Source organism: Zonotrichia leucophrys, chromosome Z (assembly GCF_028769735.1).
Source record: "Zonotrichia leucophrys gambelii isolate GWCS_2022_RI chromosome Z, RI_Zleu_2.0, whole genome shotgun sequence".
Classification (NCBI taxonomy): domain Eukaryota; kingdom Metazoa; phylum Chordata; class Aves; order Passeriformes; family Passerellidae; genus Zonotrichia; species Zonotrichia leucophrys.
Window position 1 is genome coordinate 42,421,668 of NC_088200.1, and position 25,459 is coordinate 42,447,126.

General features: G+C 37.8%; 1 protein-coding gene across 1 annotated transcript; it reads left to right on the forward strand.

The window, feature by feature from the left end:
* Positions 1 to 764: 764 nt before the first annotated feature.
* On the forward strand, positions 765 to 11,517 carry TYRP1 (tyrosinase related protein 1). Its single transcript, XM_064735796.1, has 8 exons — positions 765 to 948; positions 1,395 to 1,864; positions 4,713 to 5,035; positions 6,318 to 6,522; positions 7,391 to 7,558; positions 8,933 to 9,112; positions 10,526 to 10,672; positions 11,208 to 11,517. The coding sequence occupies exons 2-8, from the start codon at positions 1,483 to 1,485 to the stop codon at positions 11,411 to 11,413; spliced, it is 1,611 nt and encodes a 536-aa protein (XP_064591866.1). The 5' UTR covers positions 765 to 948; positions 1,395 to 1,482; the 3' UTR covers positions 11,414 to 11,517.
* Positions 11,518 to 25,459: the final 13,942 nt, after the last annotated feature.

Genomic DNA, 25,459 nt, shown 5'->3' on the forward strand with positions numbered 1-25,459 from the left:
TATGCCAGAATTGGGTGCATTCTCACATTATGACTTGCATACAGGGAAGCAGAAAGAGCAGGTAATCCATTTCCTGCTTGATGCCAGTTACAGTGTGATTGAACCTTTTCCCAGAAAACTTGTTAATGTTTTGTCTTGATGCCAGTTAAGATGTTTCTTGACATATCTTCACCCTACTTGACATATCCTCACCTCACTGACATCCATCCTTATTGAAAGCTAAGAAAGAAAGTAATCACTTGAATAAGGGCATTTTTGCATAGCAGAAATCATCCTTGCAGTGATTAAAGAAGCATTTTTTTATTTAAGAGATTTGTCAATTTCTTTGTTTGATTTCCCTTCATAGCACCTGCTCAGAACTTAGTATTTCATGAAATTTGAATATGATAATTATATTTTTATTTTAGTATTAAATAAATTATTAAACTAAAGCTTTAACTTTAAAAATTGGAGTCTTTAATTTTATAAATAACATTGTTTAGTCACTTACTTCAGCCTGATCTTGAAAATACCATCTTAAGAACTTTTTCTAAGTGTCTGTTAAATGTGATTTGCCCCACTGTTCTTTGTCTGCTTTCAAATGAGCCTTTCTTTGCAAGTAATTAAAAAAAACAACAAACAAAAACCAACTTCACATTTGTTCTGTTTTGAATTCAAGTATTTGTCTCTGACCTTTGCTAAAACTTGTAAAATCACAAGGAGATAAGCATGAAAGAAATCATGTGCTGTTCAAGTACTTAAAGTCCAGAGAAATGCACTGAAGTAGAAAGGGGATTAAGAGAGGAAGGAGGGTGAGGCCAAGCCATTCTGTGTTGGTACAAGAAGGATTAGCAGGCAGACTGAACCAGGAGAGAAATTAGCCGTGCTTATTTCAGGTTAGACAGTCATAGGACGTGCAGAGATAGAACAAGGTCTCAGCAGTGGAGAGGTACCACGAAGAGAAAACAGGTACAATGCATGAGCAAGTATAGCTTTATTTTATGTTGGAGCTGGCACTGGAGAACAACAAGAAAACTGAGGGAGAACAAGATATACTAGTTAAATGCAGAAAAGGCATGAACCGGGGGAAGGGCGGGAAAAAAAAGTTTCAGAAAACTGGTGCCTTAGGTTTTAGAACTTTGCAGCAGGGAAGCAAATGTGTCTGGCAAGTGTAAAATGTGAATGAAAATTTTGGAAGAATTTAGAAATCAGTGAGCAAATATAGATCTACTTATTTGCTATCTTTCATGCAGATAATGAGAAGAACATTAGCGTCTGTGGTCAGAGTTGTTTGCCTTTTCAGATAAGAGTGTAGAGTTAGAAGGAATTTTCTGGGATGAAACAGGTAGCCCAGAAATTTGTATCACTTGTTTTTATTGTGCTTTCTCTCTCGCTTCCTCTCTCTCTCCGTAAAGGGAACCGGGTGTTCCATCACAGGAGGGCAAATCAGCGTGTGTGAACAGCCAGCTCTGGGAGCAAGCCGGCTCTGCCTGACCCGCTGTCATGCGGATCCCCACGCTGCTCCACCTTTCCCTGCCACTGCTTCTGACCATGTTGGGCCGAGCTGGAGCTCAGTTCCCCCGGCAGTGCGCAACTGTTGAGTCCCTGAGGAGCGGCATGTGCTGCCCAGACTACTTCCCCGTGTTCGGGCCCGGCACTGACCGGTGCGGCGTGTCCACGGGCCGGGGCCGGTGCGTGCCGGTGACGGTCGACTCGCGGCCCCACGGCCCTCAGTACATCCACGACGGGCGGGATGACCGCGAGCAGTGGCCCATCCGCTTCTTCAACCAAACCTGCCGCTGCAACGGGAACTTCTCCGGGTACAACTGCGGGTCCTGCCGGCCTGGCTGGACCGGACCCACCTGCAGCCAACAGATCAGCATAGGTAAGAGCATCAGGAATATGACATGGAAATTGCTCTTTGTCCATGCTTGCTTCTAAATGGACCTAGATTTGTTCTCTTTAAGGTACAAAATGTCCATCATATTTATTTAGCATTTTAGTATGTTGCTAAAGTGGTTAAGGCAGGTGCTAGAGGAGCTGTTCAGCATATGTATAAATTACTTATACTTACTATCCATTAAAAGGAAGAAAAGAAACTTCCAGTCAATGCATCAAAGACCATTAAAGAATAGAGCCATCAATATTGGAAAAAAAAGTTACTATTTGGATTTAGGAGTAAAACAATGTATATAGGCACGCACATGTGTTTGTGAGTGTGTTTGGGAATAATATGTATCTCAATAGGTTTAATACCTTGTGACTATTTTAGCTGTTCTTTTCATTCAAAGTCCCTTAATACAATTCTAAACTATATACCTGGTCTGGTATGTTTTTACTGTTCTGCTGCTGTCAATATCTTTAAAAACATTAGTCATGACTGTGGACAGCTCAAATGAATCAGTCCAGGGTGGGGTAAGCCCTTCTTCAGTTCACCAGTTTCAGTTAAGTCTAGCATATCACTAAACAGTTCTTTAATTTTTTTAAAAAATTGTTATGAAATCCTTGCAGGTCTGGAAATATATTGAATATTATAGGGAAATTTAAAAAGACAAACAGGCCTGGGGACAGATCCTTGTTCTCATCTGAAAACCATCTGAATGGACAAGATTCCAGTCTTTATTTTTAAATTTATACACTTTTAACTTCAAAGATGTTACTGAAATCCTGTAAAATCCATAATTCCCCCCAAAATGAGCAATAGGTTCTGTTGATATGTTAAACAAGAGCTCTCTAGCACAAATATGCAGTGTTTATTTATGCAGAAACAGAAATCAGCACTGACTTTTTCACCAGATAAGGGAACATTCCATGGATGTAAGAGCATGTCCAAGAAAGAGTTAACAAACGACCACTTACCAAATCAAAATTTTAACAATTCCTTAATAATAACTTATTGATAGCTATGGGAAAAATCTTTGAATTTTTTTTTCCTAATCTTTGAGCTTCAAGAACTAAGCTAGAAAGCAGATAGTATTACTTGTGAATTGGGCATGCTAAGCCAGATTGCACTCTCTGAAATTCTGGCCTATTCTATTTTGCAATGACAACAACTCTGAAGAATAATCAAGAGATAAATGTTACACACAAAGTTGATGAAAAACTAGAGACAGGCAAATAGCAGTTTTAGGTAATTTTTTAGAATATACAACAGCACATTTTACTTTTCTCACATTAAATCCCTTACAATGCATTAAAACACCAAATAAATCAGATACATCATGCATGATAACATGAGTTTAAAAAGTGTAATTTAGTTTCCTCTTATGCTCTAGGTTTCCACGTTGAGGTCACTTCTTTTGCCCATTCACAGATCCATTGGCCCTATCTGCTCAGATTTTAGAAATAAGTACTGGATTACTGTCAGTACATCCATACTAAATTGCTGTAAAATGCAGTTTGGTGTCTTCATATCTTCTCAGTTCATGACTAACTCTAATAATAGTCACAGTTTTTTGTTGTGGTTCAAGCATATATTTTAGGAATGAAAATGTTAAGATGCCTATGTAAACCAAAATTAGATGGACTATTAGAGTTCTCCACTTGAAACACTACAAAAACACCACAAATCAATCAACCAACCCACCAACCAACCAACTAACCAACCAAAAAAAACAACAAAACTAAAATCCCATCACTTCAGTGATGAGATTCAGTTCATGTCAGTTCAGTTCTGCAAAACAAAAAAATATGTTTCAGGATACACTGTCCTTGGATGAAATTCATGTTTCAGGAAAGACTTTATTTATATTTCTAAGAAGCTAAAATATCCCCCGCTGAATAATTTTCTTTTAGTGAAACATAATTCACTTTTATTCTTCATATAGATTCATGTTGAAGATCTGTTTCTTCGTCAACATAATTGATCATTATCAACATAATTGATCATTAATTTGGACAATGAGTTATGGATTTTTACAGTATTTTTTATAATGACAATAAGTAAATATTGAAAAACAATTGTGAGGACTTCTATCTTTATCTTAGTCTAAACTTCGTCAGAGATTTTCCCAGACCAGGTAAAAGAAGGACTGAGGTGATCTGAACTCAGCTCTTCATGCTAAAACATTGCTATTTCAACAAGTCAGTTTTCCTCCTTTTTTCACTCTCTATGTGTGGACAATGGCATTTTTTCAATATTTTGAAATGCACTGCTAAAAAGGACTAATATGTGGTAATTGTTAATAATGTCAGGTTAAAGAGATAAAATAAGAGAGAATCTCAGATTAAATAATACAGAACTGTGTAAAATTCAGAATAATTCACTGGTGAATCTGCCATTTTTCCTACAAAGCTTCAAGAATAAAAAAATAATTCTTCATTAAATTGCCAAACAGAAGGTTTCTGGTTATTATAAATTGATTTATAGTCTTTATTTCCTGTAAAGTACTACCACAGGAAACTTAAATATATCAGATGAAGTTCTGAAAGGTTTGTATGACAAAGAATAGTCTTAGTCTTTTGTCTAGCGATATGGAAAGATAATCTGTAACAGTACTCTTAAAAGTATTAAAATTGCAAGGATTGGAGGTCTATTTTAATTTATTTCAGATTTTCTCAAAATAGGTAACATTATCTATTTATGCTCAGTGAGTTTCCCCAACAAAAAAGGGTGAATACTTGAAGAAAAAAAGGACTTACCCAGAATTATTAGGAACACAATAAACAAGATCTCTGAGATCAGGCTTCAGTGTTTATTACTTTGGTAACTTGCTTCTTCTGTATTATCACAGTCAGAAGGAATCTTTTGGATCTAAGTGCAGAAGAAAGGAATCGCTTTGTGAATGCCTTACACCAAGCCAAGGTGACAGTCCATCCTGACATCGTTATTGCCACACGAAGACGTGAAGAAATCTTTGGACCAGATGGCAACACACCTCAGTTCGAGAATATCTCCATTTATAACTACTTTGTGTGGTCGCATTATTATTCTGTCAGGAAGACTTTCCTTGGTGCAGGGCAGCAGAGTTTTGGAGGAGTTGATTTCTCTCATGAGGGACCAGCTTTTGTCACGTGGCATAGGTACCATCTATTGCAGCTTGAAAGAGACATGCAGGTAAAGTTTCTGTAAATGTTTACTGGTATTCATGCTATGTTCTGTACAGTTAAAGGACTTCACTCCATATTAAAATAGGCAAAATCACAGCAGGTTTCCCTACATGTTGAAGTGATTCTGCTTCAATTTCAGTAACCCATTTGGTATACAAAATTTAATAGAGTGCATTTAGGCTTCAGACTGTCACTTTTATAGAGATATTTAAATACAATATTTTAATCACAGCAATAGAAAACCTAAAATTTCCATAAAAATCTCATGGAAAAAAAGATGTATTCTAGATATAAGACATTTTATTGGACCAACAAAGTTATTTTCAGTGGTGTTTTTAATCTCATGGCCATTATTATTGAATAACATTAACCAAAGCAGCAGAAATTCTGAAGAAAGTGATAACAGAGATGGCTTAGGGATTCAGAATCACATTTAGTTTGTGTAACTGGTTAGAGAAATTAGTGTTTTGTTATACCCCGTTCCATAAATCAATGATTCTCTTTTTTTTCCTTCTCTTATGTGGACCTATTCACAAAATGGGTATAGTATTTTATGAACCACCATCCTTCCTAAAAAAACAAGAATTAAGTTTTCAAGGTCAGGACTAAATAGTGTCTGAAATCACTTCAGTCTTTCCACTAGCTTTAATTGCTTTACATCAGGCTGAGGCACAAACTCCCTTCCAAGACATACATTTGTCATCAGTGGCATTTCTCTAAGTGAAAGCCCTGAGAACTTCTATCTCTCTGTGATTTAATATATATTCCTATTTATGTCAGTAGACTTGATCATTAGTCAAAGTAATTTTGCCTCATTAACTCCAGAACTGTCCAACTCTAACCCATACTAGAGCCAAACAATGCCAATTGGAAAAGCTGGTGCCCCTATTCTTTATATTTCCTTCAGTTTCACACCTATTTATTATGTGAACTACAAACACTGTTTTCACTGACAGGCCATTAAAAATATTTGGAAAATGGGGTTTCAGCGTTAATTTATGTTTCTTACTGCTCACAATATGGTTTTGTGGCAGAGGTACTGTCCTATTAGTGGGGAAGATCCGTGATTCAGTTCAGTAGTACAGCTATCTGCTCTGCTGAACAAAGGTATCCATGTGAAAATACCAAAAGCTTCTACATGAATTTTACATAGGGGTCTTCTCTTCTATAAGGCAGGATTCTGACTTTTTACCAAGATGTATTTAGCTGTTATTTTAACATTCTTCTAGCAGTAAATATTATAGCTGTCTGTGTCAAACACATAGTAATACCATATTTATATGGATTAGAACATGCTACAGGACCCCACTTTTGGACTGCCCTACTGGAACTTTGCAACAGGACAAAACACATGTGATATCTGCTCAGATGACTTGATGGGAGCTAGAAGCAATTTTGATGTCTCTCTTATAAGCCAGAATTCAATCTTCTCTCAGTGGCGAGTGCTATGTGAAAATGTGGAAGATTATGAAACCTTGGGAACCATCTGTAACAGTAAGCATGAATTATGAAAGATCTCTTGAGAGAAAATTCTCTTAATAATAAATAAATATAATGCTTAACATTGCAGTTGCTTTTTCCAGCCAAAAGATCTTAAAGTGGTTTTTGAATATTCTTGATCCATGTTTCATCAGTCTGTTGAGATAATACATACTATCAGAAGCTTGTAGAAGAAGAATGATTAAATGCTTTGCCTTCCTTCCCTTCTAATGCAGTACCAATTCATCTCTTACACCATAAATAATTACATCGGGCAGTGTTATTTCTTAACTGAAGCTTAACATTTCTTCTGACTACTCCACTTATCACCTTCATGCTGTTCTGTTCCTAAAATGAAACATCCAACAAATCCCCATAATAACTACGTGCACCATATTTTGAATGTGAGTAATACCACATTCTAACATACCTACCCAAATTAAAATAATTTTTAAAATACCAGTAAGTTTCTTCATATAAGCATCATCATGGAAACATGGGGCAAAAAATAAGAATCTTCCAATATTGGGTTAGTAATTTACATAGTCTTTTTCCCAGCTACTCTATCAGGACATCCTCAATAATGTCGGCCTAGATGTCACCAGGAAATCACATGAAAGTCTGTAGAAAATTTTTCTAAATCACTTAGAGAACAACAAACTTCAGTAAGAAGCTTCTAGATGACTTTTTAAATCCTGGAACAGAGAATCCAGAACACAGGGCCCCATGAGCATTCTTTGCAAAACGTAAGGAACTGACCAGTTCATTCAGTGAAAATATAATTTTTGAGGGATTTTTTTTGCCATGATTCAGTCATGAGACCGATTCATTCTGTGGCCTACTGGTCTACCAACCTTGTTTTCTTTCTTCTTTCCATTTCCAGGTACTGAGGGTGGTCCCATCAGAAGGAATCCTGCTGGAAATGTAGCACGACCTATGGTGCAGCGTCTCCCAGAGCCTGAGGATGTTGCTCAGTGTTTGGAAGTTGGTGTATTTGACACTCCTCCTTTTTATTCCAATTCAACAGACAGTTTCCGTAACACAGTAGAAGGTAAACATGGCAAATAAAAAGACCTGGAACAATTCCAAATAAGTCAGGGAGCAGACTTGCCACTTTTTCCTGTTGGAAGAATGAGTTTTGAGACAGGCTGTTGGACAAGAAGAACACATTGTTCTTAGCTTTAAGTATTAGCTCACTATTAAGCAGAAATAAATTCTATGTAAATTACTTTATCGCTATAGCTTATGTCTCATAAAATACATAAAAGTCTCAAGAGTCTGCTGCTGGTATACTAAGTAAAAACTAACTTCAGTTCCTTGGCACATAATTAGCAAGTTGCCTTTGTTGAAAACACAGTCCTTGCCTGTGGATTGATGCTGCTGCATCCCTAAATGAAGGAAACAAGGGCTTCTAGCAGTTATTCTTGGATCTGAATTAAAACAAAGAAAAGAAATGAAAATAAATTGAAAGCTGTGGTAGTACTTAGGGCAATAGTATTGAAATAGTAATTGAGCTCTGGGTACAGGATTTACTGCTAGACATGCTAGGCCTACTCTCCGGGACATAAAACTCTTGTTCTTCTATAAGCTCTGCACATTTAAAACTAAACTCTCCAACACCAGAATACACATACACACACACACACCCCCAACAGAAAAAAGAGCCTAAACATTTGATTTATACTGCTCAGACAGCATCCTAACAACTTCTTCTACACCTTAATAATCCAGAGCTTTTAACAGGAAAAATTACAAAGTGACAGTTCAAATTGCTGCCTATCAATACCTAGGTGTCCAAACATGGCTTTAAAAAATTAACCGTTTGTATCCCTCCCTGGAACAATAGTCCAAAGCTTGAACACAGGAGGAGTTTTCATGATGCTTCAGATCCTAACATTTGACTTGAGGATTACGAGGTTTTGGGCACAAGCAAAGCTATACTCCATCTTCATTAAAAAAATAAACAATATCAGAGCCTGTGAAGATTTCCAGTATGTGTTCCCAGTATGCATGGAAGTGATGTATGGAAACCTAACAGTTAACTCATTAGAGTAAATGTCAAGATACATCTGCTTTAGTAAGCAGTTAAAAAACTCATGCATCTATGGTGAAAGATATTTAGGGCCTAAATATACACCTTTATTTTCATGCTATGTTGGCCATTTTTGTGGTAGAACCCAGCAGCTTTGCAGTCCACATTCCAAGCATTCTTTCATAAAGGCTATTTTAATCTGAAAATTATGCATTCCAGGAACATTTCCCAAATGTCAGTAGGTAGAGAATTAGCTACCCATTTGTTTCAAGCAAAGCAACATAACAACATGAATGCATTTCAGAGAAAATAAAAAAGTATTAATCTGAGACTGCAGCTTCCAAAGAAAATCTTCACTGTAATTTTTGTTTTCTTCTTTGTTTGCATATTCAGGGTACAGTGATCCTTCAGGAAAATATGACCCAGCAGTCCGAAGTCTTCATAACTTGGCTCATCTATTTTTGAATGGGACAGGAGGGCAAACTCATTTATCACCAAATGACCCCATTTTTGTCCTCCTGCACACATTTACAGATGCTCTTTTTGATGAGTGGCTGAGACGGCATTCTGCAGGTAAGATGTTCTCATGGACAGAGGCAGGATGGCTGGTTGTCAGTCTTTGTAGCCACAAAAACTCAATTCCTTCTTTTGGGACAGCAAGATGCCCCTAAATTTAGGAGAGAGGATTAGAATTTCAAGAGTTAGTATTGTTAACAAAGACAAAGTAGTAATAAGCAAGTTAGTATTGTTAACAAAGTAGTAACAAGAAAGCTCTCCTCCTCACCCCATTGACATCCAATTGCAGACCACTCTCTGTGAAGGGACCTGGTTAGACACAGCAGCCACAATTCAAGAAAACAGTATGTGGGAATACACTGCCTCCATAGAGCAAGGACATTGTAACCCCGGAATGATATTCCACTGTTGTGTGGAGTAAATAACTATTTTCTTCTTGTCAAAGGAAGAACAGGTGCCATACACATTCATTTTCACCACCTTTGTTATATACCAGCATTCAATAACCATCACCATATACTTCTAAAGGAAATAGCTACCATTTCTGCCCTTGCTTTTTTAATTCCAAAAAGAACAGAAAAAGGTAATACAGGAGAAAATGAAAAAGAGGGAGAAAGGAACAACAGAAGGAAGGATTTGAAAGGAATGAAAGAAAAAAAAACAAAGAAGGAAGGAGACTTACATCAGTGGGCCAGGGAAAAACTCTAACCCTTATGTCTATGCATCATGCAGCAACTGTATTCCTCCACGCAATGCAGCAACTTTATTCTCCTAGGATAATCTATACTCCTCTTCCTTCTTCTACAGAAGGCAGCTGTTGCTGCACAACTGAGCCTTCTTTGTGCAGCTTCCACAACCTGCCTCATTGAATTTTCTCACATCAGCTCTCAGAGAGCAATTGTATCCCCTTGTGGTTCTTACATGATCTATCACAAGGTTAGGCATCATCTTACCATAAAGTATTTTCTTTCTGTTATGTTTTAAGTTTTGTTGTTGCTGTTGTTGCTGGTTTGATTTGGTTTAGTTTGGGGATTTTCTGTTTTGTTTTGATTTTTATTTCAGCTGACTTCCTTCTGATTTAGCATAATGTTGCAAAAAAAAATCCACTGGAATTTATATCAACTGTCCTCCTGTTCATCACTGCTACAATCAGGCAAAGCAAGAATGTAGAAAAAAGTCTTTGACATATTTCTCCTTTTCCAAGTGAGAAGAAACAAAAAGCCCAACACAGGCAAATTTTTTAAAAATTTACTGGTGATTTCTGTTCAAAACCAGAGATAACACTAGTGGCCTTGGTTTTGGACAGCATAGAGACTCTTACTTTATATCTGCCACACCAGGAAACAAATCCTTCTGGAACAACTGAAAAAGAATTCTAGGGTACTCAAAACCCCGAGTTGGAAAAAAAATGAAGTAGTGCAATTTATTTTGAATTTATTTACAGAAGTGTGATTTGACTTTCAAATATAGATATCTCAACATACCCACTGGAGAATGCCCCTATTGGACATAACCGACAGTACAACATGGTGCCATTCTGGCCTCCAGTAACCAATAATGAAATGTTTGTTACTGCACCAGAAAATCTGGGATACAGCTATGAAGTCGAGTGGCCAGGTAAACTGTAAAGCCTAGATACTTCCTCTCCTTTTTTTCCTTCATATCTTTGTCTCTTGAAATTTATTCAGATTTCACCAACAATATTTGCTGTCTTTGGTAAAGTCCTTTGTCTCCTTTCCTACCTTACTTTCCAGATGTTTGTTTGGGATTTGGTATAGCTACTGGTCAGAGACTGTTCCACCATGAAGTTGCCAGTACCCACCCTAATTTTAGGAGAAGTTCTCATTTGGAACTTAACCTTGCAGAATGTCCTCATTCCTATGTCAAATAGATTCATTAACTCACTGGAGAGAATGCAAATCCTCACAAACAAGGTGGCAGAAAAAAGGTCCAGAACCGATTATAGACTGAGGCAAGATAGACTAAATCTTCTCATATTTTTGAACAGGAATTATCAAACAAAATTTGAATTACTTCTACTTCCCAACTCAGTGAATAATGACAAATGCAGAGTTCCAGTCTGAACTTCAGGTATTCATCCATATTATTTGACTTTTTTTTTTATATTTTCCTTTTGTTTTCCCTGTTTTAGGTCGGGCTCTCCGTGTCACAGAGATGATAACTATTGCAATAGTGACTGCACTAGTTCTTGTTGCAATTATCTTTGCTGCTGCTGCATGTATCGTACGTGTCAAGAAAAATAAAGATGACTTGCATCAGCCTCTTCTGACTGACCAGTATCAGCACTACTCAGATGATTACGACGGCATACCAACACCAAGCCAGTCTGTTGTTTGAAGAGATGGCACTTTTTTGCATCTGACTGAAACTGGGGATCTTTTTGCTTTATTTCATAAATGGTGGTCATCCACCTGCTTTAAAATAAAGAGCATAAATTGTCAGCTGTCTCAGTATGTTTCCTTCAGGTTTCACTTCCACTTTCATCACACCTAGATGTCAATAAGACCTCTTTGCAATGCTAATTCTATGTTGATTATAATAGAAGCTTTCAAGGGTCACTTGCAAGCCTTTCCCATGCATATGTCTGTAAAATTCGCCAAGCATTAGTTTACTTGCCAACAGCCAATGTCATCCGACTTCATCTAACTTTTATACCCAGAATTCTTTTATGAGGTACTTTTGTGAAAAGGTCAAGTCTAGAACATGACAGAAGGAGAATACAAAATACAAGTAAGCACCTTGGCTAGATGAGTAGAATGTGTTTCAAAATAGTCATCATGCCAGACAGAAAGTGACAATGGAATTCTGAGGACAAGGGTATATTTGAAATATAACTTTATTCACAAAATATAGTTATGAACCAATAGCTGCTTTTAAGTGGATCTGTGAAAAGATATTCATCATCAAAGCCACTCCAGTATTTGGCAACTTCAAACAGGTGTTCAAACACAGCTGCCTGCAAGAGCATCCAGTTGAAAGGACAGATGGCAAAAGCCTTAGCTTAATTTTTATTTCTTTTTTTGACACTCGCTCCCTTCCTCTCTCCCACTATCCCCACTGCAGAGCATTCTCCCCAGCTATGAAAGACCTTGATTCAGTTGTCTCATGCTGGAATTTAAACCCACACTTGTACTTTGAAAGAAAGCCCTAGGCATTAAGCTGTAGAAGAGACTAGGTAAAATAGCCTTAAGCAGTTGTTGTTGAATTAATTCAACACAAGTCAACAGGAGAGCAACAAACTGACACCTGCCTTTACAGCCTGAGGTTGGGCTTGAGGAATCTGGCTTTAAGCCTCACCTCCTCTCTCTCATCCTAACTAGATACCAATAAATCATCAGATTGTCTTCCTGTGATGTGTTATTGAATCTAATTTAGGAGTCGCTAACTGACAACAGGGGTGTTCCTTGTTTCAGGCTATTGAATGCACTCAACTTTAACTGAATGTTACATCAAGATGCCCTTTGTCTCTCTTCTGTCTAAGCCCAGCTTCACAGAAATGGCAAGTGACTCGGACTGAGCTCCTTCAGTCTGAGGCAGCCCTTCTGGACATAAGTTACTAGGTAGAAGTAGGAGTCACATGCCATGCTGACCTCAGGGGTTTCAGTGGGTACCAGGTGTGCTCAAGGCACACACACTTAGTTGCAAGGAGATACACTGAGAATGATGCAAACAAGAAGACAAGTACTCTTGGCTAGGCAAGTAGAAGATGGGTTATCAACTCAACCCGCTTTACCAAGCATGAGTTGTGGAGAGCAACAAAAATTTACACATATAACTGATAATGAGAAAGAAAAAATCCACCTCTAGTACCTATGGCACAGTTAATTAGAAACAGGAAATTTTTGTTGTACTCTTGTGCTCTAACTTACAGTCTAGCCACTAAGTATTTCACATATGCAAACAACAGCTTATGTTCCAACATAAATACCTTTTCCTGCCTTCTTTCTTGTACTGACTAGCAACTTGAAAAGTCATCTACTTTACTGATTTCAGTGGATTAAAGTAGGGTGATGCAATTGGATTCGGGTCAGAAGACCTGGTTTTTATTCTTAGCTGTTACTGACCTGATGAATGTTCTTAGCTTGCACATTTTTACCTCTGTGACTCATTAGACTCATTTATAATCTGAGAAAAAATAGTTTCCTTTCTGAAGTGCTTGTACTTCAATGGGTAAAAAAGCCATACAGAAGCTTGACAGGAGAAGGAAAATGTCAAGACAAAATCAGATTTTGAGAAGAGGATGTTAGCCATTAAAGCTGTTCAGTCCTTAGAGTAAAAGCAAACACTCATGCTTTGAGGAGGGCACAAGTCTTGAGGGTCAGAGATTAAGACAACTGCCTGCTAGTTACAGCTGACACATCTAAATGAAAGAAGCAAAGTCAACTTTCAAGGCCGGGTTAAAACAAAAGGGACAGTACGCCCAGGAATTAGAGAAGGAAGAAAAGGGGAGAACTGTGCTTGACCCATCCTTGCTAATAGCCTCATAAGTTCTTCCTTTGGTCACTATTTTCAGTAACTTGAACTATGTCTGGGTGTGGAGAAGTTCCTGCCATTCATTGAAGCTGCCCAGTTTTTGTTCCTGAACAAATATGATGGGGAAAAAATAGCTTGGATTTGAAATCTGAGATGGCCAGCATACGAAAAAATTAAGAAAAAACCCCATAAAAAACAGAAAATAGATTGCGTCATAATTGTAGACTTTAGCTTTTCATATGAGGACAAAACAAGTAGGAAAGGTCAGAAGAAGGGAGGAATGGAAAATGTGGGAAAAAAATAACTGAGAAGTCCTAGGTGCAGCAATTATGAAACACATGATGTCACTGTCCCCATGACTTTTCCTCTCTGTTCTTCTCCTGAAGGTTTATACATAAAAGGGTTTTATAAAGCAAGTGTAAATTGTACCTGGAAATGGTGTACCTGGAAATGATGAGGATGATGATAGCTAAGTTCAGCTGAACTGATGACCATGCCAAAAGGAACCACGACCTAAATAGCAAAAAGTTGGCACCATCAAGGAAAAAGTGCTAGGAGTCCCAGATTTGGATATAAGTGCAGTTCTTCAAAGACTTGTCAGGCAGGAACTCTCACACAAATTAGAATTGTGAAATTTATATAAAATTTGGAGATTACTGAATGAGAACTGATAATGACACTAAGGGGAAAAAACCCCAGAGATGTAATTGCTGATAGATCCTCTTTCCACAAAAAATTATATGTCTTATTATATACCATATTAATATTCTCTTTATTTATATTGCAGTGACTGTATCACAAAACAAAAGCACAAAAAGCAGTCAAACACACAAACAATTTAGACCTCTTAGACATTCCCTACAATGGGGATACTAATGAATTTTGCATTAATTTTCCCTTCTTAGCTCCTAAGTTTGGTTTTCAAAATTTATTTCTTTTTTACAGAAAAACAAATTAGTAGATTAGTAGTGAATTCAAATAGTGAAATAGTGATTCGGGTTCTCTGGTTTTTGTAAGATGAACCATGCTTCTTGAACATAAAGAGTTAAAAGCTAATGGAATGACAGATAGAAAGTGCCTAACAAGACAGGAACTAAATGATACATCTGCATCAAGACAGAAGATAATATTCAACCAAGAGCCCAAAACTAATTTAGGAAATTGTAAGTTCATCTGTAAGGTGTCAGAATAATTTTATCAGGTCATCTGGCACAGTGTGCAATTGGGAGTAGAAGTATATTGTGAGGGATGGAAAGTAAAAATGTTCTGTGCAATTACAAACTTATTAAATTAAACTCAACAGCAGACAGTCTTTAAAACAAATGATGGAAATACAATTTGGACCTACATGACAGATTTATCAAAGTTAGACAATACTAGCCAGCTTAATACCTTTCTGAGGTAAGATAAACCAAAGATTTTATTTAGGAATTATATTGACTTTGAGAGCTTCATAAAATGCCATGTGCTAAAGCCTGAAAAATTAGGAATTGAAAGAGAGTGTGTGGACTGGGAAGAGAATTAGTGAGTGGAGAGGTAGTGATGTATTACTGAAAGATGTACCAGGGCTACAGGGCTAGTTCCTGTAGCAGAATTATGAAGATTGAATCAGCCTCATTTAGGTCTTTCAAGAGAAATTTGATGCACAAAAATGCACTACATGGATGGTCATCCACTTTAGGACAGTACTGGAAGAGAACATACAGAGGCACAATGATAACCTGCAAAATACTTTGTGAACTTTAAATTTGAAGAAAGATGAGAGGGAGCAAAACAGCACAGCAATGATATCTCCTCTTTTTCCCTAGATTCCAGTAAGAAGAATTTCTATTCCACATCCAAACTTTTCCAGTAAGGAATGCAAGTATTGCAAACAAGCTTGCAACAGCAAACTCAATGCCACCAAAGTGATACTTGAGTGAAAACAGCAAAGGGAGTTGGCCCTAAGATAGAGCATTGTTCATTCAATAAATACACTGTATATCCTGAAAGTTTAAAAGATTCTGTGAGCTTTCCACAATAAAGGCAACATCTGGGGCAAAAAATTTCCTTACATACTGGTATTTCTACATGAAAGAAAAGACTTTCAAAGGCAGATTAAAGAATTTAGTGGAAGTTGCTAGGTGATTAGGCTGTCCAGTTAACTTCCTCTTAAAGGTGGGTAGTAAAATAATAACTTGTAAAAACTTGCTTTGGCACAAAGCTGAACTACTTTTTCAACTTAGAGAAATATTTCCAGAACACTCACCTCATCTATGTGTGGGAGGCTTAAGCAACTCTTTTTAATAATAACTTTATTTACAGATAATTAGAGTGAACCCCAAAACAAGATTTATTGCCAAAGTTTATTCTGATTGCCACTTGAATATTTTTAGTGTTCAAAACATGTCTACCAGCTAAATATTTGACTATCAAAAGAATAATCTGGCAAGGGAGCCTGAGTAAAACTGAGATGTTTACATTCAAAATGTTAATTTTGAACAAAATGTATGGATCTCCTCTATAGAAACTAAATTTTAACTCAGTATCTCATTTAACCTCCAGTTCAGAATGAAAGTGCTGGCCTTAGCTTTGTCCAGGTAAAGTGAAAGAGAAATCACTTTCATAATATTTGCTTCTTGGTGCTCACTGGAGAGAATTAAATGAGCACAATTTCAACAAAAATAAACCTTGAATTGATTTCTGTGTAGATTATTAAACATAGAACATATTTGCATTTTTTTGTGTCATCCTCCCAAACCCACCCTTAATACCCAGAGTATGCTTTGGTAAGGCATTTCCAACTACAATTATGTGCATCTCTGTTCCCTCTCCACCCCTCATCTGCTGGGGGCAAAGGACAGGATCTGAACAGTAATTTTACAGTACGCTAAATTTTCATGCACATAGAAAATGACTCTAAGACCTTTGGCCATCAGCCAAGAATGGATTCAGATTTTATAATTCATAACAGCTCTTCGAGAAATAAGACTGGTATCTTGCTAAATCCATGCCCCTGGTTCAGTACAAGAGGGACCCATGGTTCTTGCTTAAAGCTAAAAAATCTGCAAAGGAAGACATAAGCAATGCTGTAGAATCTACCAACCTTAATTTGAGGCTGACCTGGGGATAGGATGGCTGCCTAAGAGAATTTTTAAGTTGACCATTCAACCTGTCTATTTACCACTGATGTTAAGTTTTATTTTGCTTCAGTTTAGAAAGTTTCAGAGAAAACTACTGATATAGATAAAAGACCTTATGTTGAAGAGAATTTCTCCAAATAAAAAAACCTTGAGGGAGAGGAGAGAAGATTGATAAAGTGTTTGTATCGAAACTGAAAGTTATCTTGTAGCTGAAATGGACTCAGGGCATTAAGCCTGTAGTTTGCAGGAAGACAATATTTCTCTCCAGAACAGATAATATACTACAAAAAAACCCCAAAAACTCTAAACCAGAAAACCCTTCAAACCATAGCATGGCATCCAAGGCCTCCAAGTGGAGTTTTATGTTATTGTAACCCCTTATACAAATAAACATATAGGACTACTTCTCAGTATGAGAAGCATAGTAAATACAAATAATAAAGTAAAACTAAATAGCATTGGCTGATTGAACAATTATGTCTATAATCAAAAGTATTTTTTCATTTAAATGGGGGAAAATATCACCCTTGGTAACATTTACTAAGAAACTGCATTTAATATGACCACAAAGCGTACGTGTTGTATAAAATAAGGTGAATTTTACTTCCCTTTTCTAGTAGTGGAGATTTGGGGTCAGAGAAGAGAGTACTTCATACTTCAGCTTCCCACACACAGAAAATGTGTATTCTGTTCAAAATTATCCCAAAATTATTTCTGACTCAGAGGACAATGGTCATAAATGTTAATTGTAGCTCTTATCCTTCAAGTGTTAGTGAAGTGATGGGAAAAATAAAACTATTCTCCTGGTTATGGAAGATAACATAAGGCAAAATGACAGACAATGAAGGATAATGCATGGAAAGCAGAGTTCAAACACTGTTCTTCGTAATCAGCCAATAGTGGATATCTGGAAAGAATTCTGTAAATCTTAACATCTCAGGGTCATGTCCCGTATTATCCTCAGGGGTTGTATTTTCTATGATTCTATAATTTTACATCCCATAGAGAAGGAGTCTTAGCTTTGACATTTGCTTGAGCCATGTAAGGCTGCAGGGGCTTCCTAGGCCTGACTATTTTGTGACCAGTGGTTCACCTGCTCTGACTGTTTGGTTTTTTTTTTATTATTATTTTAAAGCTTTACTGCTTTTACTGAAAAGATCCCTTTTGTTCTGCCTCATCTCTCAGCCTTTATCCAGGTGCAGCTCAGCAGCACTGAAGCTAATGGGTCAGGCAACAGGAACAGCAAGGGTTTGCTTTTCAAACCTGTCCCCAGCCTGCACATTGGAAATCTGCACAAAGTTACTGGTCATGAGAGTAATGGAGAGATGGACAGGTAAGGAGAACTCCCTAAACAAGGGAGAGAGCAAGACAGTAACTACTTCTGGGGAGAAATTTCCTTCAGGCAGAAATTTATCTTTGTGCATGATGTCTGTTCACAATCTGTATCTTCAAAGGACTTGGGATAGATGGCACCCTGCCTTACTGAAAGCAGGCCCTCTGAATGTGGATGAACTTCATCTATTTGCGAGGAAACTTTGTCTTCTGAAAAAAACATTTTCATTCAAAGTTTTGACTTGAAAATTTCCATCCAAAGCACAACACTAAATGTTTTGCCAAACAATGAAAAAATGTGGGGAAGAAAACAAACCCCCCAAAACCCAAAAATAATAAAAAAGAAAAAAAAAGGAAAAAAGAAAAAAAATACTATTAAGAAAGCTTAGCTTGAGGAATGGGAAGCCACAAAGAGAAATGAGAAAACCTAAATGAGCATCGCTTGTTTTAATCAAGTTTTTGGATTATGTTTAAAAAAGGATAAATGAGTACACTGTTGAGGAAATATTTGCCTGTATTTAAACAGCTATGGGTTTTTTTCCCTCTTACATGTACCTTTCTGTTGAAGTAGCTCTTGCAATATCATTCGAGCACAGCCTTCTTTTCAGGATATCAAATAATCCTGTTTAGTGTTTCATATCCATGTGTTTTATGCAAAAAATAATGCGCTTTGCCTTCCATTAAATTTCTCAAAAGATACAAATCCAAACTGAAAACCAGCCTCTTCTTCTCCCCTCTTTTTGCAGGCAGTAACCTCTCCTACAACCCCAGGAGAAGGCAGACAGGCAGCACAGCACTGGATGTTCAGGGGTTCTCCCCAAGAGCTGCATGTAGCAGTCTGTGCAGCTATTTTGTCCAAGGCTGTTTTTGGGGACACAGCCTGGCACACTCCAGGCCCTCTGAATCCTTTTGTACAGCCATTAAGAGACAGATCACCTTCAACCCCTGTGCTCAGGCACTTCTGGGCACAGTTTCTGGTTTCTCAATCAACATATGTTGCTTTTCCAGATGACAAAGAAAATGGAGCCCAGTAATTCTAAAATAACATTGTGTTGATGTTTCAGGTATGCAGAAAGAGAAGAGGGAAATTTTATCATCTACAACCAGATGCTGGTGACATTGGAAGTTAATTTCCAATGTAGGCACCTGTGGGATGCACTAGTGATAGTCCCTGAGAGATGAGCATGTGATAGACAGTGTGTGTACACATGGCTCCTTCAGCGTCTGGGGAAGTGAGGCCAAGACACTGCTGTGAGATCATGGCTGCAGCTCAGCTTCCCTTATAGGAACCAGGCTCTGGTAAGGCATCTATGACACCATAAAACTAGTCAATGAGGTACCACAATGAGGTACCACTGAATTTAGTGCAAATTCTGGATTTGCACTTAATTCAGAGACAAAAGTCTATAGATGAAAGACTGAATTTTAAAAATGAAACAGAACTTCAGAGTAACACTTTGGAGCCTCAAAAGGCAAATGCTTTCTTGACTGTCTGCCTGACATCAACAAGCATTCAGTAAATAGATACTTCCCTAAAGATTTCAGTTTTTTAAATTGTTTTTTCATTGTATAATAATGTCTAAGAAAAAACACTTTCCATATGTCTAAACAAACAACACATAAAGTCAGCCTGTATAACCTTCACATTTCTCTGCCCCAGGTCATTTATTGGCACAACCATGTGCCTGCACCTCTTTTCAGGAAGTGCAGAGGGCAACTTCCATACCAAGGAGAAAAATAAATTAAATTCCTAAGTAGAATTTGGGCTGACACATTCTTCACCTATGGCTAAGCATGGTGCCCTTCCATCTAAAATCAGTGCTCTCAGACACCACCTTCCTAGAGACAGGTTATCAGAGAAACAAACGTAAGAAAAACAAAGGAGAAGATCAGCTATATCTGATCTAGATCAGCTATATCTGAAAGACTGCTGGCAGGAGATCCTTCAATAACTGCATTTAGGGCTTTCTCAAAGACAACAAAAGTAGGGTTGAAATATCTCACTTTATTTAAGACCCTTAACCACCTGGAAAAATTTGAATCATCTGTTGCAATCTGTTATGGCGTCATCTGGCTGCAATTATCCTGAGCCTGAACTCAAACCTGATTTTTAGCTTAGTCACCTCCCAAAGCTGCAATTTGCCACTTCTCCTGAGGCAGGTAAAGTTTAGTTAGGATCAGAAAATATCAGGTAAGGTGATTCAGGCTACAGTCTATGCTGTCATCAGAGGCTCTTAATTTAACTAAAGCAAGCTATGGATAAACCATTTCTATTCAGTAGAAGGGTGTCAACCGGAGTTTGGAAGTTAGGCTTTGTAGGGGCTGTCCTGAGATTTAATGCTCACAGTGCCTTTTGTTAATGACATAATTTTAGGTCTAGGCCATGTAAGCACCATCAGCTAAAGCAAAGCAGATGATATCACAGTGCCTGTGCATGTAATTGCAGATTACTGCTGACGGTCTAAATCTAGCTGGATTTTAATCTAGCCGTATCTGCTCAGAGGTATGGGGGTGGACAGTGGTAGGGGACTTCAGGAAATGAGGATAACGGGCTTGAGCTGTACTGGAGACTTAATGCAGACTTCAGTAATTGTGCACAGTATTATAACTGGTTTGGAAGACTTCATCCATGTTTTACCTCATTTTATAGAAAATCAATGGGTTAATTTAGTGATAGCATTTGGATTAACACTTGTTTCAGTAGGGAGGACACGCAGCAAGAATTAGTTTTCTGAAGAGAAAAGTTTTAAAGACTAGATATGCGTTTTGTAGAGAGGTATGTGCTACGGTATAGAATACAACTGATTTGCTAATATGGATTGACTGTCGAAAGAGAAAATATTAAATCAAATTGACATGAAAATAAATGAATGAAATTATAAAAGCCTATGGCTAAACTAATGGCATGGTTTACTATGAGATTAGGTTTCAAACCATCAAGACTTGATCTGCTGTTTTGGCAGTCAGAATCAGGTTTACCAGCTGAAAATCTCCCACATGCTAAATTTACATTTTGTTTCTTTGGCTTCAGAGCAAATAACGTTGCTAGACCCATATACTAAATGGCAGATAGAATGGCTTAGAGATGGTTAGGGCTGACCATTGGGACTAGGGATCAGTCAAGGGTCAAGTTTCAGATGAACCTTGCAAAACTGGTCACTGGAAGCTCCTGGGGGTTAGAGGAACAGATCCACAGACTATCCTGCTTGAACTTGCTGGCTGGATGGAGCAGAGCCACTGGGAGGGACGGAGCTGATGAGGTTGGTGGTGTGCTGCACACTTACTTATATTTGGAATAAAGACCCACTTCCTGCAAAACCACAGAGCACCACTGACAGAGTATGATATTTGGCCTCACCTTAATCGACAGTGGTGATGGCCGTTAGTTTGTTTCTATTTAATAAGGGAAAACTGAGAGTATTCAGATGAAAATTGTATGTAATCAAGTTGGGAATAGGCTAGTTCTGGTGTGTTTTACCAATCTAGGCAGGAAATAAATCAGCCTAGGAATTTTAGGGTTTTTTACCTCTTGCTACCTATCCATAAGTGTTAGTGAAGTTATTATTAGAAGCTCACAATAGAGAGAAAATTCATGTTGCTGTATTTATTCCATGTTGAATATTTTCCTGGTAGAACTGAGAGGGATGGAAAGCAATTCAAGACACTTAAAATAATGAGCTATTTCCTCTCCTTATATCACTTAAAATAATTGTCCTGGGGAGAGTGAAGAGTCATTCCTGGCAATAATTTACTGTGTTCTCTTCATTTTATTCCTTTCAATGATATCAAGGTTGTCTGTAATAAATAACTCTTCTAAAGTCGACAGCTTTGATAACACTGTTCACTTCCCATAATAAATAACAACAGCCTTCAGTGCCACTTTCATTGACATTTATCTTGTGACACTACAGGTTTTTTAATCAGTGCAAGGCCAAACACAGACCTTACTGTGTTTGTGACGGGTCCTGAGCCTGACTGTACAGCTGCTATTGTAGTGAATAAATATCTACCCCCTTTACCTAAAAAGCAAAGACTAGCTGACATCAAGTGGTGTGCAAATGAAAAAAAGAGGGGAGAGGTTGTGAAGCCCTAAAGCAGATAGCCTTCCAGAAGTAATGGGTTAAAACATGGAATGAGAGGCATGTAAAGAAGGGCCTAGCACTAGAACACACGGAGAAAGCACAGCACTAGGAAAACAGAGCAATAAATTAGATAAAAGGTAGAGCATCATGACAGGAGAAGAGATAGGTATAGGAGAAACTAATAAGCTAAGCAGGTTTAGAGCCAGCAATGTCAAAACGACCCTAAGGGTTTTGCCAAGCCACGGGATCTAAGCCAAATACACCGGGAATTGACCAAATTAAGAAAAGAGTTCAAAAGTTTAAAGAAGAAGACTCATCGGAAAGACCCCGTCTATGGTGAAGGCAACAGGAACGACCACCTGAAAATTCCCCAAAAGAGATGTCTCCACCTACGCTCCGCCCACGCTCCGCCTACACCACGCCCCATATGAATATGCATGATTATGTATCTGATCTGATGTAATCCTATACCCAAAATTGTATATAAGGCTTGCTTTTGCTATGTGAACTCAGAAATCCATTTTGTGATTTCTCCGACGCGTCGCTAATAAAAATACCTCCTGCTTAATTGACTTAAGCTGAGTCTGATTAGGCAGTCACTCTGCCTGTTTGGGGCAAAATTTGGCATCAGTTGCATGAGAAATGCCTTTAAGAGGTCAAAAGTGCATCTTTTAACAGCAAGATAAAAAGTAGGACAGCAATCATGACCTGCTTTGCATGCACTTCCTGACCTCCCATGCTTTTCCACTGTCTGCCTGGGGACAATGAGAAGCTCTGTGCTTTGAATAATGAGTGTGGTATCTTTCTAGGAGAGCCCAGAAGATTCATGTCAGATCTGGGTCTGAGTTACTGTCATTTCCCTTGGAAACACTACTTGCAAAACTCATAACTGGCTGAAGAGCTATTAATAAGCTACAAACAAAAGACAGAACCCTTCTGCGATTGTCTAGAAGAAATAAGATTTGCCTTATCAGCAAGCCAAATAAGGTTTGCCTAAGCAGCAAGCCATTAATAGCACTTAATACACACTATGAAAGGTCCATTATACTTGAATTAAAAACAACTTACATTCAACAAAAACTTTTTGAGACTGGACAGTAATTACACCTTTAGAAACAGTACAAATTGACTGGTGATGTCAAAAGATTTTGACCCTTCCTTCCACCACCTATCCCTCAACCCTCCCACAGTGGATGGACACAGGAACCTTTGTGTTGGAAACTGAACCTATAAATCTGTTTCTTCCTGCAGTTCAAGAAAATAGAAATTCTTCCTAGTAAAGTTAAACATGAAACAGAGCACACTCTCAAAGTTTTCAGCTATTTTGTGAAAGCCAGGCCTCACAACAGGCCTGCCTCCCGAGGAAGGGTTCAGCGGCAGAAGGCAGTAGTGTGCAAATGATCTGTAGCTTCCTGGCGTTGTGGGGAGAATTGACAAGAAGCAAGGGGACAATGCCTAATTTATGGAGTGCACAATTTTTTACATGGAATTTTGTGTCATGGGAAGCAACAGTAAAAGAATTTAGTCAGGCTTAATGGGTGTCTGTGCTACACAGTGTCTTCACTGCACTAGCAGTTTCAGTGCGTGGGCCTAAACAGCTCATTCATACACAAAGAACTGGAAAGCACCCTCTCTAGTTAATGGATCCTGGGAATAATACACCTTAGCTCCTGTTGAAACTGTGTTGAGTTCTGGTGATATAGTTTTGCCCTTTATGAGAGTGACTCTTTTTCTTTGAGTTATTTCTGCCTCTAATATATTACCAGCTTCTCCTGTTCAGAATATAGATAACCTGATTTTTTTTTTTTTAATTGATGTCTAGAAATATACAGAATGCTGATGATAAATATATAATTAACAACAATCCTATCTTCCATGCCTTTGTATGATAGACGTGTAGAATACATCTGTGCTGCTGGAGCAACAAAAATAGCAATAAGCAGTTTGTTCCCTGACATTTTGCTGAAAATGAAAATGGGCACCTTCACATCACTCAGTTTCATAGGACAAAAATTTCAGGATCCTGAGTAGATCCTGAAACGTCTTCATGACTCCGTATATTAGTAATGCATTACAACTGTCTTACAAAGGCAGAAAGTTTAAACTGGCCATCCAGGCTGAAGGAAAAGAAAATTGAATGGCTTTACAAGTCATGTGTTCCTTAAGAATCAATCTAATAAAGAGAATCTTACACTACTCTTTGTTTATTAGCTAGATTGGCACAATTGTATGTGTTATTACTGCAGGTCTCCTTCACATTAATGCTGTCACTTCACAGGCTTTCCTCATTTAATTTCTATTATTTAATTTTACTTAATTGCTGCTGTTTTACAAACCGACGGACTTAATTTCATTTCAATATAATGTGAAGAGATGTTTGCACTGTACATGCTCAAGGGGAAGGCAGGGTGTGGTATCAACAGCTCACTGAGTAAACTGGACCTAACTGGCCTCTGCTAGAGCCTAATGCTGTATAGATGTTTTGACATTTCTCACACCTCCAGAATGGCTGTGTTCCCAGGAATAGTTACTGAGCATAAGAGTTCCTTTCAGCAATTCTTCAAGCCCTGAATGGAGTCACATTTTCTGCAGTCCAATTCTATGCCTCGCAGCAGTGATAGCCATTTCTTAAAATACAGCCTTCCCTTCACTTCAGTATATCCTGGACAAATATCTGAAAATTAATATGCAAACTTACAAGGGTAAAAAAGGCTAGTTCTAATGAAAATTAGTTGTTTAAACTTCTCAGCAACCTACTTTATCCCAGAGGTATAATTTCAGCCATTTAATCTTAGTTTTCTGCAGGGTTAAATCACAAATCCTGAAGCCATAAAATGTTTTTTATTTCTATAAATACATTAGAAACTCTAAACTGTGAAACAATGAGAGCACCAGATATCTGTCTATTTCCATTAGCAAGACTGAAACCTGGAACAATATTGGCATCACTCAAGGAGGAAGGTTGATACAAGAGGGTATCTGAGGTGGCACAGGGGAATGAGTCATGGCACTGACATTTGGCCTATTGAGCACAGTTCCCCTGCAGCAACCTCGGGCAATGTATGTAGCCTGACATGTAGGAAAATAGTACATTTTCATGACAGCTACTTAAATAAGGGAAGTTTTAAGGATTTGGGGCTTTTTCTCTCTTTTTTTAACAGAGATGCAGAAGGAATGAGGAAATTCAGAGAAACATTCTTTTTTTACCATGGGATGCAAATGAGGGAGATGCTAGCTAAAAATGCAACTAACAAACTATCCATTAGTTTGTTAGTTGCATTTTTGTTTTTTTGGATATATACAATAATTATTCTTATAAAGAGTTGCTTCTCCTCTAGCAACCCGTGGACTTCCAAGTAAAATATGCGTAATAC

Coding starts and splice junctions, on each gene's coding strand:
- TYRP1 (XM_064735796.1), top strand. CDS start 1,483: ATGCGGATCCCCACGCTGCTCCACCTTTCCCTGCCACTGCTTCTGACC. Junction 1,865..4,712: donor CAGCCAACAGATCAGCATAG/GTAAGAGCATCA, acceptor GTATTATCACAG/TCAGAAGGAATCTTTTGGAT. Junction 7,559..8,932: donor TTTCCGTAACACAGTAGAAG/GTAAACATGGCA, acceptor TTGCATATTCAG/GGTACAGTGATCCTTCAGGA.